The following is a 16,503-nucleotide window of genomic DNA, read 5'->3' on the forward strand; positions in this document are numbered from 1 at the left end:
GGAGAAGGGTAAGCTGGGACAAAGTGAGAGAGTGGCATGGACATACATACACTACCAAAAATAAAATAGATAGCTAGTGGGAAGAAGCCGCAAAGCACAGGGAGATCAACTCGGTGCTTTGTGACCACCTAGAGGGATAGGAGAGGGAGGGTGGGTGGGAGGGAGGGAGACTCAAGAGGGAAGGGATATGGGAACATATGTATATGTATAGCTGATTCACTTTGTTATAAAGCAGAAACTAACACAGCATTGTAAAGCAATTATACTCCAATAAAGATGTAAAAAAAAAGTTGAAAACTTCAAAAAAAAAAATAAGGCTTTCTAAAACTGTAGATGAACACCTGAAATGTTCACAGATTTAAATTCTGCACCCTGTATTTTTAGATTTTGTTTGATTCTTTTATTCTTTTTTTTTCAACATCTTTACTGGAGTATAATTACTTTACAATGTTGTGTTAGTTTCTGCTGTATAACAAAGTGAATCAGCTATATGCATATATATAGCCCCATATCCACTCTCTCTTGCATCTCCCTTCCCCCCCCCCACCCTATCCCATCCCTCTAGGTGGTCACAAAGCACCAAGCTGATCTCCCTGTGCTATGCAGCTGCTTCCCACTAGCTATCTGTTTTACATTTGGTAGTGTATATATGTCCATGCCACTGTCTCACTTCATCCCAGCTTACCCTTCCCCCTCCCCATGTCCTCAAGTCCATTCTCTATGTCTGCATCTTTATTCCTGTCCTGCCCTTAGGTTCATTAGAACCATTTTTTTTTTTTTTACATTCCATATATGTGTGTTAGCATATGGCATTTGTTTTTCTCTTTCTGACTTATTTCACTCTGTATGACAGACTCTAAGTCCATCCACTTCACTACAAATACTCAGTTTCACTTCTTTTTATGGATGAATAATATTCCATTTTACATACGTGCCACATCTCCTTTATCCATTCCTTTGTCAATGGACACTTAGGTTGCTTCCATGTCCTGGCTATTGAAAATAGTTCTGCAATCAACATTGTAGTATATGACTCTTTTTGAATTATGGTTTTCTCAGGGTATATGCCCAATAGTGGGACTGCTGGGTCATATGGTAGTTCTATTTTTAGTTTTTTAAGGAACCTCCATATTGTTCTCCATAGTGGCTATATCAATTTACATTCCCACCAACAGTGCAAGAGGGTTCCCTTTTCTTCAGACCGGTGTGAGGTGGTACCTCATTGTAGTTTTGATTTGCATTACTCTAATGATTAGTAATGTTGACCATCCTTTCATGTGTTTGTTGGCCATCTGTATATCTTCTTTGGAGAAATGTCTGTTTAGGTCTTTTGCACATTTTTGGATTGGGTTGTTTGTTATTTTGATATTGACCTGCATGAGTTGCATGTAAATTTTGGAGATGAATCCTTTGTCAATTGCTTCATTGGCAAATATTTTCCCCCAATCTGAGGGTTGTCTTTTCGTCGTTTATGGTTTCCTTTGCTGTGCAAAAGATTTTAGGCTTCATTAGGTCCCATGTGTTTATTTTTGTTTTTATTTCCATTTCTCTAGGAGGTGGGTCAAAAAAGATCTTGCTGTGATTTATGTCATAGAGTGTTCTGCCTATGTTTTCCTCTAAGAGTTTGATAGTGTCTGGCCTTACATTTAGGTCTTTAATTCATTTTGAGTTTATTTTTGTGTATGGTGTTAGGAAGTGTTCTAATTTCATTGTTTTACATATAGCTGTCCAGTTTTTCACACCAAGTATTGAAGAGGCTGTCTTTTCTCCATTGTATACTCTTACCTCCTTTATCAAAGATAAGGTGACCATATGTGCTTGGGTTGATCTCTGGGCTTTCTATCCTGTTCCATTGATCTATATTTCTGTTTTTGTGCCAGTACCATACTGTCTTGATTACTGTAGCTTTGTAGTATAGTCTGAAGTCTGGGAGCCTAATTCCTCCAGCTCCGTTTTTCTTTCTCAAGATTGCTTTGGCTCTTTGGGGTCTTTTGGGTTTCCAACAAATTGTAAAATTTTTTGTTCCAGTTCTGTGAAAAATGCCATTGGTAGTTTGATATGGATTGCACTGAATCTGTAGATTGCTTTAGGTAGTATAGTGATTTTCACAATTTTGATTCATCCAATCCAAGAACATGGTATATCTTTTCATCTGTTTCTATCATCGTTAATTTCTTTCATCAGTGTCTTATAGTTTTTTGCATACAGGATTTTTGTCTCCTTAGGTAGGTTTATTCCTGGGTATTTTATACTTTTTGTTGCAATGGTAAATGAGAGTGTTTTCTTAATTTCTATTTCATATTTTTCATCATTAGTGTATAGGAATGCAAGAATTTTGTGTGCATTTATTTTGTATCCTGCTACTCGACCTAATTCATTGATGAACTCTAGTAGTTTTCTGGTAGCATCTTTAGGATTCTCTATGTATAGTATCATGTCATCTGCAAACAGTGACAGTTTTACTTCTTTTCTGATTTGGATTCCTTTTATTTCTTTTTCTTCTCTGATTGCTGTGGCTCAAACTTCCAAAACTATGTTGAATAATAGTGGTGAGAGTGGGCAACCTTGTCTTGTTCCTGATCTCAGAGGAAATGGTTTCAGTTTTTCACCATTGAGAATTATGTTGGCTGTGGGTTTGTCATATATGACCTTTATTATGTTGAGGTAGGTTCCCTCTGTGCCTACTTTCTGGAGATTTTTTATAATGTATGTTGAATTTTGTCAAAAGATTTTTCTGCATCTATTGAGATGATCATTATGGTTTTTCTCCTTCAGTTGGTTAATATGGTGTTTCACATGATTGATTTGTGTATGTTGAAGAATCCTTGCATTACTGGGATAAACCCACTTGATCATGGTGTATGATCCTTTTAATGTGCTGTTGGATTCTATTTTCTAGTATTTTGTTGAGTATTTTTGCATCTGTTTCATCAGTGATATTGGCCTTGTTTTCTTTCTTTGTGACATCTTTGTCTGGTTTTGGTATCAGGGTGATGGTGGCCTCGTAGAATGAGTTTGGGAGTGTTCTTCCCTCTGTTTTATTTTGGAAGAGTTTGAGAAAGATAAGTGTTAGCTCTTCTCTAAATGTTTGATAGAATTCACCAGTGAAGCCATCTGGTGCTGGGCTTCTGTTTGCTGGAAGATTTTTAATCACAGTTTCAATTTCAGTGCTTGTAATTGGTCTGTGTATATTTTGTATTTCATCCTGGTTCAGTCTCAGAAGGTTGTGCTTTTCTATGAATTTGTCCATTTCTTCCAGGTTGTCCATTTTATTGACATATAGTTGCTTGTAGTATTCTCTTATGATCCTTTCTATTTCTGCAGTGTCAGTTGTCACTTCTCTTTCATTTCTAATTCTGTTGATTTGAGTCTTCTCCCTTTTTTTCTTGGTGAGTCTGGCTAAGGGTTTATCAATTTTGTTTATCTTCTCAAGAACCAGCTTTTAGTTTTATTGATCTTTGCTATTGTTTCCTTCATTTTTCATTTATTTCTGATCTGATCTTTATGATTTCTTTCCATCTGCTAACTTTGGGGTTTTTTTGTTCTTCTTTCTCTGATTGCTTTAGGTGTAAAGTTAGGTTGTTTATTTGAGATGTTTCTTGTTTCTTGAGGTAGGATTTTATTGCTACAAGCTTCCCTCTTAGAACTGCTTTTGCTGCATCCTATAGGTTTTGGGTCATCGTGTTTTCATTGTCATTTGTTTCTAGGTATTTTTTGATTTCCTCTTTGGTTTCTTCAGTGATCTCTTGGTTATTTAAGAGTGTATTGTTTAGCCTCCATGTGTTTCTATTTTTTACAGTTTTTTTCCTGTAATTGATATCTAGTCTCATAGCATTGTGGTCAGAAAAGGTACTTGATACGATTTCAGTTTTCTTAAATTTAGCAAGGCTTGATTTGTGACCCAAGATATAGTCTGTCCTGGAGAATATTTCACGTGCACTTGAGAAGAAATTGTATTCTGTTGTTTTTGGATGGAATGTCCTATAAACATCAATTAAGTCCATCTTGTTTAATGTATCATTTAAAGCTTGTGTTTCCTTATTTATTTTCATTTTGGATGATCTGTCCATGGGTGAAAGTGGGTGTTAAAGTCCCCTACTATGATTGTGTTACTGTCGATTTCCCCTTTTATGGCTGTTAGTATTTGCTTTATGTATTGAAGTGCTCCTATGTTGGGTGCATATATATTTACAATTGTTATATCTTCTTCTTGGATTGATCCCTTGATCATTATGTAGTGTCCTTCTTTGTCTCTTGTAATAGTCTTTATTTTAAAGTCTCTTTTGTCTGACATGAGAATTGCTATTGCAGCTTTCTTTTGATTTCCATTTGCATGGAATATCTTTTTCCATTCCCTCACTTTCACTCTGTATGTGTCCCTAAGTCTGAAGTGGGTCTCTTGTAGACAGCATATGTACCAGTCTTGTGTTTTTATCCATTCAGCCAGTCTATGTCTTTTGGTCGGAGCATAATCCATTTAAATTTAAGGTAATTATCAATATGTATGTTCCTATTACCATTTTCTTAATGGTTTTGCGTTTGTTATTGTAGGTCTTTTCCTTCTCTTGTTTCCTGCCTAGAGAAGTTCCTTTAGCATTTGTTGTAAAGCTGGTTTGGTGATTCTGAATTCTCTTAACTCTTGCTTGTCTGTAAATGTTTTAATTTCTCCATCGAATATGAATGAGATCCTTGCTGGACAGAATAATCTTGGTTGTAGCCTTTTCCCTTTTATCACTTTAAATGTGTCCTGCCATTCCCTTCTGGCTTGCAGAGTTTCTGCTGAAAGATCAGCTGTTAACCTCATGGGGATTCCCTTGTATGTTATTTGTTGCTTTTCCCTTGCTGCTTTTAATATTTTTCTTTCTATTTAATTTTTGATAGTTTGATTAATATGTGTCTTGGGATGTTTCTTCTTGGATTTATCCTGTATGGGAGTCTCTGTGCTTCCTGGACTCGACTGACTATTTCCTTTCCCATGTTAGGGAAGTTTTCAACTATAATCTCTTCAGATATTTTCTCAGTACCTTTCTTCTTGTCTTCTTCTTCTGGGACCCCTATAATTCGAATATTGGTGCATTTAATGTTGTTCCAGAGGTCTGTGAGACTGTCCTCAATTCTTTTCATTCTTTATTCTGCTCCCTGGCAGTTATTTCCACCATTTTATCTTCCAGCTCACTTACCCGTTCTTCTGCCTCAGTTATTCTGCTATTGATTCCTTCTAGAGTATTTTTAACTTCAGTTATTGTGTTGTTCATCACTGTTTGTTTGCACTTTACTTCTTTCAGATCCTTGTTAAACGTTTCTTGTATTTTCTCCATTCTGTTTCTGAGATTTTGGATTATCTTTACTATCATTACTCTGAATTCTTTTTCAGGTAGTTTGCCTATTTTGTCTTCATTTATTTGGTCTTGTAGGTTTTTGCCTTGCTCTTTCATCTGTAACATTTTTTGTCATTTCATTTTTTTTGGATGGGTGGTGCTGTATTCCTGTCTTACTGGTTGTTTGGCCTGAGGCATCCAGCACTGGAGTTTTCAGGCAGTTGGATAAAGGTGGGTCTTGGTGCTGAGATTCGGCCCTCCAGGAGGCCTCACTGATTAATATTCCCTGGTGTCTGAGGTTCTCTGTTAGTCCAGTGGTTTGGACTCAGAGCTCCCACAACAGGAGCTCGGGCCTGACCTCCAGCCTAGCAACCAAGACCCCACAAGCTGCATGGTGTGGTGCACACAAAAAAAAAAAAAAGAAGGAAAGAAAGAAAAAAAGGAACAGTACAATATCAAAGAATAAAAAACAAAATAAAATTAGAAAGATCAAAAATATATTAGGGGCTTCCCTGGTGGCGCAGTGGTTGAGAGTCCGCCTGCCGATGCAGGGGACACGGGTTTGTGCCCCTGTCCGTGAAGATCCCACATGCCACGGAGCGGCTAGGCCCGTGAGCCATGGCCGCTGGGCCTGTGCGTCCGGAGCCTGTGCTCCGCGGCAGGAGAGGCCACAACAGTGAGAGGCCCACATACCGCAAAAAAAAAAAAAAAAAAAATATATATTAGGAAAACTAGAAATATAATTGAAACGACTGCAACAAGGTAGAATAAAACCACAAGAGAAAAAAAATGGGGGTTCGGGGGGAACAAGCCAAAAGGAGAGAACAGTAAAGTATAAAGAATAAAATAAAATTAGAAAAATAAAAGATTTTTTAGGAAAAATAAAAATATAAATGAATCAATAAGAATGAATCAACAAGGTAAAACAGAGCCCGAATGTAAAAGAGGAAAAAAGAAAAAAAAAGCCTTGCTAATGGGTGTGGAGTTTAGGTAGGGGATGGAACTTAGGCAGTGGTGGGGTTTAGGGTGGGGCTGGACCTAGGCGGGTGGGGGGCGGTGATGTTTGAGCGTGGGGCGGGGCCTCTGCTTAGGACCTGCGTGGAAGGGGAGAGGCAGCACGTTGGAAGGAGGGCCTCTGGAGTGTGGAGTTCTGGAGTTTGGAGGTGGGGCCCTGAGTGAGGGTGTGTGGGTGGGGTTTAGGCCCAGCGCTTTGGAAGGGGTCTCAGAGGGGGTCTCGGAGTGTAGAGGTGGGGCCCTGGGTGGGGGTGTAGGGGTGGGGCTTCTGCTCTGCATGGCAGGAGGGAGGCTCAGAGGGCAGAGGACGAGGCCTGGGGGCCCAACAAGCTCCGGGTGCCTAAGTGGACAGGGAAGGCATTGGCCACGTTCCGTTCTGTTCCTCTGTGCCCCTCCCCCATCACCCCCAGGGTCTCCCCCATCGCTGCTGGACCCCTATCCATAGGTGGGTCCTGCTGGGTGTAGGAATTCCTCCCCTCCCCCAGCCGCCCCTCAGGAGTGCTGTTCCCGTAGGTCTGGCCTTCACATTTGCTCCCCCTTCCCTCCCTCCCACTCCCTCAGGACCCATGCATCTGGAGGGGGCCTAGGTGGGCAGAGGATCACGCCTGGCATCTCAGCAGGTTCCTGGGGGCCCAAGTGGGCAGGGGAAACCTGGCCACGCTCCTTTTTATCCTCTGCCCTCCCAGTCGTCCCCCAATTTCCCCCTTCGGGCGTGGGATCCCTTCCCCTCCCCAGCCTCCCCTCAGGGACGCCAGTCCTGTCCCGCCTCCACTTCTCCTCCCCTCACTCCCACCACACTCCACATCCTACCCAGTTGCTGGGGGTTCCTCCCGTCCCCTGAGCTGTCCGTGGTCCCACACCGGTGCCTGGTAGGTGCCCTAGTTGTGCGGAGACGAGAATTCCGCGTCCTCCTAGTCTGCCATCTTGACTCTGCCCCTGATTATTTTCTAATATATTCTCTCTGTAGTACTTATTTCTCTTTTTTTTATTTTAAAGCATTCTGAAACTAACAGAAGATTTGCAAGTATAGCACAAACTATTTTTTTGCCCAAACCACTTGAAAGTAAGTTGTTGACCTGATGCCCCAATACTTGGGTGTATCATGCCAAAAAGAACATTATCTTAGATAACCACAGTCTAATCATTGAAACAAGCAAATTAACATGGATATATTGCTACCATCTAATTTGCAGGCTCCCATTCAAATTTTATCAGCCATCTAAATAATGGCTTCACAGCAAAAGAATCCGGTTTAGAATCATGTCTTGTGTTTTACAGGTCATTTCTCATTGTCTCCTTCAGTCCAAACAGAGCCTCATTCTTCCTATGACTGTCATGATCTTGGCATTTAAAAAGATATTATTATTCTTTATTTAACAGAATATTCCTCGATTTGCATTAGTCTCATGTTTCCTCGTGATTCAGTTTAGGTAATGCATCTTGATAGGAATATCACAGCAGTGATGCTGTGTTCTAATTGCATCTTATTAGGTTGTGGACGATGTTAATTTTTTACCATGACTGATGATGTTCACTTTGATTAACTGGCTAAGTTGGTGTCTGCCAGAATGTATCTATATACATACACATATAAGCATAAGTATACATACACATATATGCATAAGTATACATACATATACACACATATGTATATACACACACACACATATATTCATTTAGATCTATGTATTTAATTCTCTATCTGCTGAAAACCATGAGTTCTCCCTGGTATCTCTACTACCATAGATTTATTCTAGTTTCTGAGTCTCCATATTTTAAATCTCTCATTTGACAGTAAGGCTCCCATTATCCTTAATATAATTACATATTTGATCAATATGTAATGAATCTCCCTTGTCTGCTGCCACTCCCTCTCCTGCACAAATTCCTCAGGGTCCTGTTCAGACTCTCACTCCCCATGCAAGGCAGCCCCACTCAGGCTTCAACACTCCATGCTGTGAAATCCTTCCCTGCTGATGTCCTTCTCACCGTGCTGTAGTTGTCCACACTCCCCACAGCCATCCCCAGCGTGGAAGCCTATCTTGTACTGCCCAAGAGAATGGATTTCGGCTACATTTTCAAGAAGGAAAGGGAAGGGAAAGGGAAGAATAAATTAGATCCTATTTTTATGCCATAAATTTCAAACCTTTTTTCAAGTATCTAAAAAAAATCTAAAATATGGATTTACAGCAATCAAATATGCTTTTGTCAATTAAAAAATAAATATCTTTCCTCATGACCTGACTACATAAATATATATATTTATCTAAAATAAAAACAAATCACTAAACAGATTTTTTTGAAATTTAATGTTTTGATTGCAGTCTTATGTCTTTCAAAATGGTGTGGCTTTAAAGCAACATTACATTAAAAGTTTTTTAGAGTCATTTTCATGAACACTTGGGTTATTTTTTTGTCTCTATGTTTATTTGCTCTAGATTTGCCTGGTGAACAATTTTTCCCCAACATGAATAACAATAATGTAACTGCCAAGGCTTTGCATTGTACTTTGCCATTTTGCCTTTGTCCATCTCTGAGCTTAAAAGCCTCGTTCTGTTTCTTTTCTTATTTTTATTTTTTGTGATACGCGGGCCTCTCACCATTGCGGCCTCTCCCGCCACAGGCTCCAGACGTGCAGGCCCAGCGCCCACGGCCCACAGGCCCAGCCGCTCCGCGGCACGTGGGATCCTCCCGGACCAGGGCACAAACCCGTGTCCCCTGCACTGGCAGGCGGACCCTCAACCGCTGCGCCACCAGGGAAGCCCCATGTTCTGTTTCTTTAAGAGGCATCTAAAAGAAGACATGCTGCTGAAAACATCTGCAACTACTGTCATTTGCTTTTCAGGCCAACGATGGCTAAGGCAATGAACAATTTTAAAGCACAATTTGCCATATGGATGCTATAGCAGTTATTTGCTCTGTTGCTAAACATAGCAGTATATTAGATGGATATAACAGTTTTTTGCTTTGGCACAGAGAAGTACCAGATTGACCAATGACTGCTAAACAGGTGCTCTCTGTAATGGCAATAGAAGATTTACAATCCCCTCTGAGCTTCATTCCCTACAAAATTTTTGAATATATAATATATATTAATAGTGAGGGTAGAAAGACTACTCCAAGACTGCCCCCCTGATCTGACATGGATCAGAATCTTAAAGTGTAGAATATACTGCCTTATAAACTGTATCCACTTCATTCCTTGTACTCTATCTCCACTGTCACTGTCCTTGATCAGGGCCATTGTATTTCCCATCTAAACTGTTACAATAAATTCCTATTTTCTCTATGTTTAAGCTTTTGCTATCCATTCAACCATTCACCATGTTGTGTTGGTTTACTACACTCTCATGAACAAGAATCTGTAAAGACTCCTTCATGTTCATAAAGTAAATTCCAAATACCTTGGTATTACATTGAAGAAATTCTATGATCTAGCCCAAGACTATCTTTAAAAACAGTAGACTTTATTTCCAAATTACTTCATACCTTAATATATTTTAAATTTCTTTAAAATAAAATAAATTCTATATATGTATTATATATATATATATATATATATATATATATCATGTGAGTATATATCTTATATGTATATCTTTCAAGTGAGTGCTCTATTTTTCAAATTTGAAATTAAAGTCTGGTGCCTGAATCCATTCACCTTTCTTTATGCTGAAGAAGAGAATACATACAAATAAGTAGTAAAATGGAAACTAAATAGCACTTTTGTATGTCCTAATAACCAGGCGAGGAACACATCTGATAACTGATGGATTAGACAATAAAGCTTAGGGCAGGCTGACTTTCTGACCTTAGGAAGTTTTCTGCACCTGATGGGAGGCACTGGAGAAGCAAGGGCTGGAGTCTGGTTCATACAGTGTGAGGCATCATGTTCCCAGCTGCTAGTGAAAGCCTAAAGTAGCCCCCTCTCCTGGGACCATTGCTGTTCTATGGAAACATGTTATTTTAGGGAGAAAACAAATGCATCAGAGGAGTCCTCCTCCTAGCACAGTACTTCATATCGCTCCCTTTCAGAACCTTTCTGGAATCATTAGGATGTGGTGTACAGCACCTGCTCTCAGGGGACCCTGAAATGCATCAGAACAGACATTACTAACTTCAGGTCACTGAAGCCTATGCTGAATTTTCACCTTCATCCTATTTTTCACCAATATTATCTGTAATTCTATGCATAATGATTAAATTTAGAAGATGAGACTAAAAAATAAAAGCTCTGCCCCTTGCTGAATTAAAATAAGAAATTCATCCCCCCACTTTTCTTTATTCCAGTTTCAGCCAAAGAGTTCACAGTCAGATAGAGCTGGCAGTTGTGTAGCAGCAGCTTCTTACAGGGTCATGTTTCCCCAACATGGATGTACCTCTAGCTTCATTCTACTGGAAGATGAATTAACCCAATACTAAAACGTTTGCGTTTTCCCTCCTCCAATGGATTTGAGTCAATGACAGAATATGTCTTGAGGGAAAAGATATTCCCCAGATTCATGTTGCTGTTAACAGCAAACGAAAATAGCAGAATTTTAGAGTTCTCAAGAAGAAAGAGAATAGCCTAGAGAATATCAAAGATTGGCTTTTAGTTTTTCAAGATTCCAGTCAGGCTGTGTATATATTTTAGAATTCACCACCTTAGACTTAAATTAAGTTAAAAAAAAAAATATATATATATATATATATACACACACACACACACACACACACACATATATGTATCTTCTAACAGTTAATTGTGACTTCATACTTCTCTTATGGTGGGATAAAATAATCGTGGAGTACAATACCTGTGCTTTCTCTTCTCTTACGTGGTGACAAGACATTTCTATCATCCTACAAATTTTAAAAAAATTGTTAATATTTAGAAATAACATTTTGAAAAAACGTTTTTTAAAGTTAAAAAAGAAACCCATTCTACTAGTAATAACTAATTATAGCACCTCCAGGATTCAGAACTTTTATGAGGTTTTCTTAAATGTCCATCCTTTATATTTCAAACAATGTATCCTCTATATCTGTTTGAATGTTATGTTCTAGGCATCTCGACGCAATAGAATTTGGGCTCTTTCTAAGTACATAACAGCCACCATGTTTTGTTAGCAGGTTGACCAAATTTATAATAGTCAACTCTCTTATTAAAATGAATAGCTTTGCTGTTCTAAGTCCTGACTCCCGTCTCTCATTTTCTCTATCTCTAATAAAACCCCAATTCACTTTAGTCCTATGGTCTAATGGCCACAGCTGTTTCCTACTCTGGAATTTCTTATGTTGCACATCTGAATTATGTAGCTAGCTTTTAAAAATACCAGTGCCTTGGTTGCATGTCATACCAACTAAATTAGAAGGTAAGAATCATGTATCAATCTTTTTTAAAGATCACCAGGTGATTTCAATGTACATAGAATTCATAGGCCTATGGATAGACTTTATTTTTTAATTTTATTTATTAATTATTATTATTATTATTTTTTGCGGTACGCGGGCCTCTCACTGATGTGGCCTCTCCCGTTGCGGAGCACAGGCTCCGGACGCACAGGCTCAGCGGCCATGGCTCACAGGTCCAGCCGCTCCGCGGCATGTAGGATCTTCCCGGACCGGGGCACGAACACATGTCCCCTGCATCGGCAGGCGGACTCTCAACCACTGTGCCACCAGGGAAGCCCTAGACTTTACTTTTAAATAATTTTTTTTTCTGTACCTCATTCTGGCAAGATAAATGCTATCAGAAAATGAGTAGAAAAGCAAAGATGAAACTTGTGCACCAGTAATTAAGTAAATGTAAATTAAAACCTTGAGTGATAAGCTATCTTAACTAATGAAGCCGTTTTTTTAAAGAATAAAAATATTGGTACAAAGAGAACATCCCTTTTATGTTGACAAAGGATCAACAATCAGAATGGCTTTGGAGCTTTCAACAGCAATACTAGAAAATAGAAGCTAATGAAGAAATGTCTTTAAAATTCAGAAGAAAAAACAATTTCCAGCCTAAAATGTGGTACCAAATCTAGGTGTTAATTAAGTGTGAGGGCATAAAAAAGAACATTTGTAAATAAGCAAGTTCTGAAAAGCTTCACATCGTTATGCACCATTTCTCAAAAAATTACTGAAGGACATGTTCCACTAAAATGAAGAAATGGGCCAAGAAAGAAGAAGGAATGGGGACCACGAAAAGAGGTCCCACAAAGGAGAAGGATGAGCATCTCCAGTAGGAGGATTATGGGAAAGCATAAGATGACTGCTATGCTCCAGGACAACAAATCTAGGATGGAGTAAGCCTGATGGAAGAGAAAGTTAATAGAGGATCTGATGAGTCTGATACAGAAACACAGTTTAGACATTTCAGAACTTGTGCATAAGTTAATGATACCTATGGAGGAAACTATGTGAAATACATAAAACAATTATCTACCTCAGGAACATGTTCTGCAGGAAAGAGTGATCATAGTATATTATATGGTTAGTTGGAGGTAACATTTACCTTGTCATAATAAAGTAAAAAGTGAATAGTGATCTAACAACAGTGACAATGTAGCTGTATTTGGGTAATGGGAGGACAGAAAAAAGGTGTAAGGTAGCAGGGGTGGGAATAAGGTGTGAAAGAAAGCAAAATCCTTACCTTCTGCTGTGGCCGTCAGAACATATGTCTAAAATGAAAGCATCTAAAGGAGTAAAATAAACTTATTGTTCAGAGAAATTGAGGTAAACATCCAAAGAGTTGTTTAAATGAGTTGAAGTGATCATCTCCAGGGAGGGATTAAATGGGGGTATAGGGGAAGGGGCTGCTGTCTTTTTTTGTAGCAAACCTTGTAAAATTAAGTGACTCAATTACGTTCGTGTAAAAACAAACAAAATAAATTAGGCTTAGATATCAGCTTTTGTGTGTGATTTTATCTGACTAGCTTAGGCAGAGATTAACTGAGTTATTTTAACCCCTACCACACAATATTTCAGTGTTTTTTACTTGTATAGCTATCAAGTCTAATGACAGCTTTGTAGCCAGATAATGAAATGCTTTGAATTCTTTTTTTTTTTAAACTACAAATTAGAGGCATGGAGCTACTTGAAAATATTTTCGATCAGTATCTAAACAGCTTTTCTGTTTTAATCTCTTTTTCAGGCTCTCCAGTTAATGTCACGTGCAACATATTCATAAACAGCTTTGGTTCGATCGCTGAGACAACCATGGTAAGTAGGCATGTTGACTTCGTAATGAATTTCACACTGGGGTAGTTTGTAATCATGTTCATGGCAATTTTTCTGCTGGTAATATGTAATTGAAAGCCAAAATTCATACAGTGAGATTTTAAAAGATAAACTTAATAGTATAATTAAATTACAATCAACTGCAGGCAATGTTTCATTTAGAGATGGTTAGTGAAAACAAGATTGATTTTTCTCATTTCAGTAACTAAATATTAGATCTCAAATTAAAACTAAAACTTTACCTTATGAATTATTTATTTATTGTCAATGTTCTTTAATAAGCAGACATAAGCATAGAGTAAATAATGTCACATTTAATTATTTTGTATACTTATAAATGTGTTTATAATGTTATTTTAAGTATTCTGATAACCTTTCCAAATGAATATTTGATCAAATATCATAACTATTTTGCAAATTGTGGTATATGCTTTAATTTAACTGAACTCACTGAACTGAGACTTCATCACTGTGTAATTGAGAACATTTTACATAATCAAGTTATTAAAGCTAAAATATTATCATTTCCAAACCAAATGTATTCTGTTTCGAATCTTATAAGTTTCTCTAAAGATCATGTTGTATCTTTTCTTTGCCTTATAGTTTTCATTGTACATTTTAGCTAAAATAAAATAGACACATGAACCACTGAATATCTGTAAGATTGTCTAGCCAGAACTTTTAATTAATTAATTTTATTTTTTATTATTTTTAGGAACTTTTTAAAAAATTGAAACTATGTATTGTGGTTCTTAAATTACCTAGAATTATACTCCATTCCTAAATTTAGCAAGTATAATGTACATTAATTTTCAAAGTTGATTTTAGCTAAAATAGGATATGAAAAGCTTAAAGATTTATTAGCTTCTAAAGCCATTATTAAGAGAATTATTTTTATTTTACATATATCAGAATGACTTGATAACGAATTTTCTAAGGAAAAATCTAATATGTAAGTTATTATGTGGGAGGCTGTGTAGATGTGTGTGTGTGTGTGTGTGTGTGTGTGTGTGTGTGTGTGTAGAGGATCTTTCTCAACTGGAAGAGACTTTATTCAGGCACCACTTTTTTAAAATGCTGTTTTCCTCATGTATGCAATATTTAGTCATTTAGCAGCATCTCTGTGGTTCTATTCAAACTCAATATACTATAATTACAATAAAAGCCTCAGTGGAGAAGAACTGAACTCATTTTGGGGGCATTATATAGAATTATCTTCACTGCAGTATATAAATTAACACTAATGTGTGTACCTGTGTGTAAACACAGAGGAAATGACATGATTTGCTAGTGTAAGCACAGTGTGGTTCTGGTGCAGTTTTGACCCTGAAGTCACTATAATCCTGTTTCAGAAGTTGACATATTCTGGATTCTGGTTGAATATCTGGTCCTGATTCTTTTTTTTTTTAGGATGCTCATATGACTTTTATTTATTTATTCTGGTCCTGATTTATTCCCTGTATTTATACAGACCCAATTCAAATCATGTTTATAGACAAATGAATCTCTACTGGATTTTTTTCTACCTAGACTTCCCAAATTATATTTCTAGCCCTGACAACTTCCTCATTTTAATTGCTACTATACAACACTGTATCATCCTGAAAGCCTGGACATATGCTTATACTTTCTCTTTTGCAAGATCACTTCCGTGAAACAGTTTCAACAGCAATAGTTGGAAAGGTTTCTAGCCTGACTTTTCTTTGTGGGGTGGAGGAAGGGATTTGGAAAAAAGAGAAGACATGGTTGGATTTCCTCATTAAAACCTCAAAGATTGTCATGTTCCTGAAGGTCGCTGCTTTTTATGACATAGTTCATCAGTCTAGCACTAAGTGCTTATAACACACACTCCATAGGATGACGACTACATCTGCTAAATTTCTTACTTTTAGACAGACTTCCTTTGCAGAATAATATTATGCCACAAACTTGCAGAATATTGCAAATACACCCTCCCAGGGACCCTCACTCAGTTTTATTTCCCTTCTCCAGCATAGAAATCCTTTCCATTCCTTCATCTTCCATCATAATGTATCCTTTTGAAATCATTTTTAGCATCTATCACTTGCTTCTTCAGAGTCACAAGCAGCATCAATGAACATTAATCAAACACCCCAGAGGTAAAGTATTATAAAATTAACTAAGTCCACCTTGATATCTTTCTTTTTAACCTTCCAGACTCATAAACATGTGACATTATTTCTGTTCACATAATCAGATTCAATATTTGTAAAAAATTTTACTGGTATCAGGTAGGATAGCTGCAATATGGTGTCCCTCTACATAGGCATAGAGAAAATTAGATTTTTTATCTTAAGAATCAAAATATTTTGCTACCACTTGATTACTCTGATGTATTTTATTCATAGTTTCCACCATCACAGCTCTGCAACTAAACTTTACCCCATTGTTTTACTTGCCATAGTATTAAGTTAATTTATTTTTACAAAATCTTGCATTTTTTTTTAACATTCACATTTTTTATACGAATATACTTAATTTTGTTCTTACAATACAAATAACTGAATTCAACTGAAACAATGTATTAAATTGGGAGGATGGAATTTTAAATTACTTGTAATCATTAATAGATATCTTTGCATCTGAGAATTCATATCTAAAATAAAAGTGAATAATTCTCCCAATCTTTATATATTTGCTTAACAGAGATCTTAACCATGCTTAGTGTCTTCGTTGACCAACTATATTATGCTCCCTCTACTGGTCTAGTTTCTAACCTATTGTATCTCTCCCCATTTTAAAATAAGCTTTAGTCCCATTTGAGGTAATTATTTGATTCTTGAGAAAATATCTCTAGTAGATATTCTACTTTAGCCATTTTTTGAAAATTAAGTTAATTTGAATCTTTAACATATTTTGCATCTTCTTCTTGCACCAACTTTGTTTTTCTTAATATTTATGTGCATTTTTTCCCCAATAGCTTAAGCACAAATTTCTT

At 37.2% G+C, this 16,503-nt stretch overlaps 1 protein-coding gene across 2 annotated transcripts in view; it reads left to right on the forward strand.

Moving 5' to 3' along the window:
- Positions 1 to 16,503, forward strand: part of GLRA3 (glycine receptor alpha 3) — a 167,453-nt gene that overhangs the window by 34,962 nt on the left and 115,988 nt on the right. For both annotated transcript variants that reach the window (XM_032635588.1, XM_032635589.1), the window contains exon 3: positions 13,459 to 13,526. In XM_032635588.1, coding sequence (XP_032491479.1) covers positions 13,459 to 13,526 — 68 coding nt within the window. The remainder of the gene's footprint in view (positions 1 to 13,458; positions 13,527 to 16,503) is intronic.

Source organism: Phocoena sinus, chromosome 6 (assembly GCF_008692025.1).
Source record: "Phocoena sinus isolate mPhoSin1 chromosome 6, mPhoSin1.pri, whole genome shotgun sequence".
Lineage (NCBI taxonomy): Eukaryota > Metazoa > Chordata > Mammalia > Artiodactyla > Phocoenidae > Phocoena > Phocoena sinus.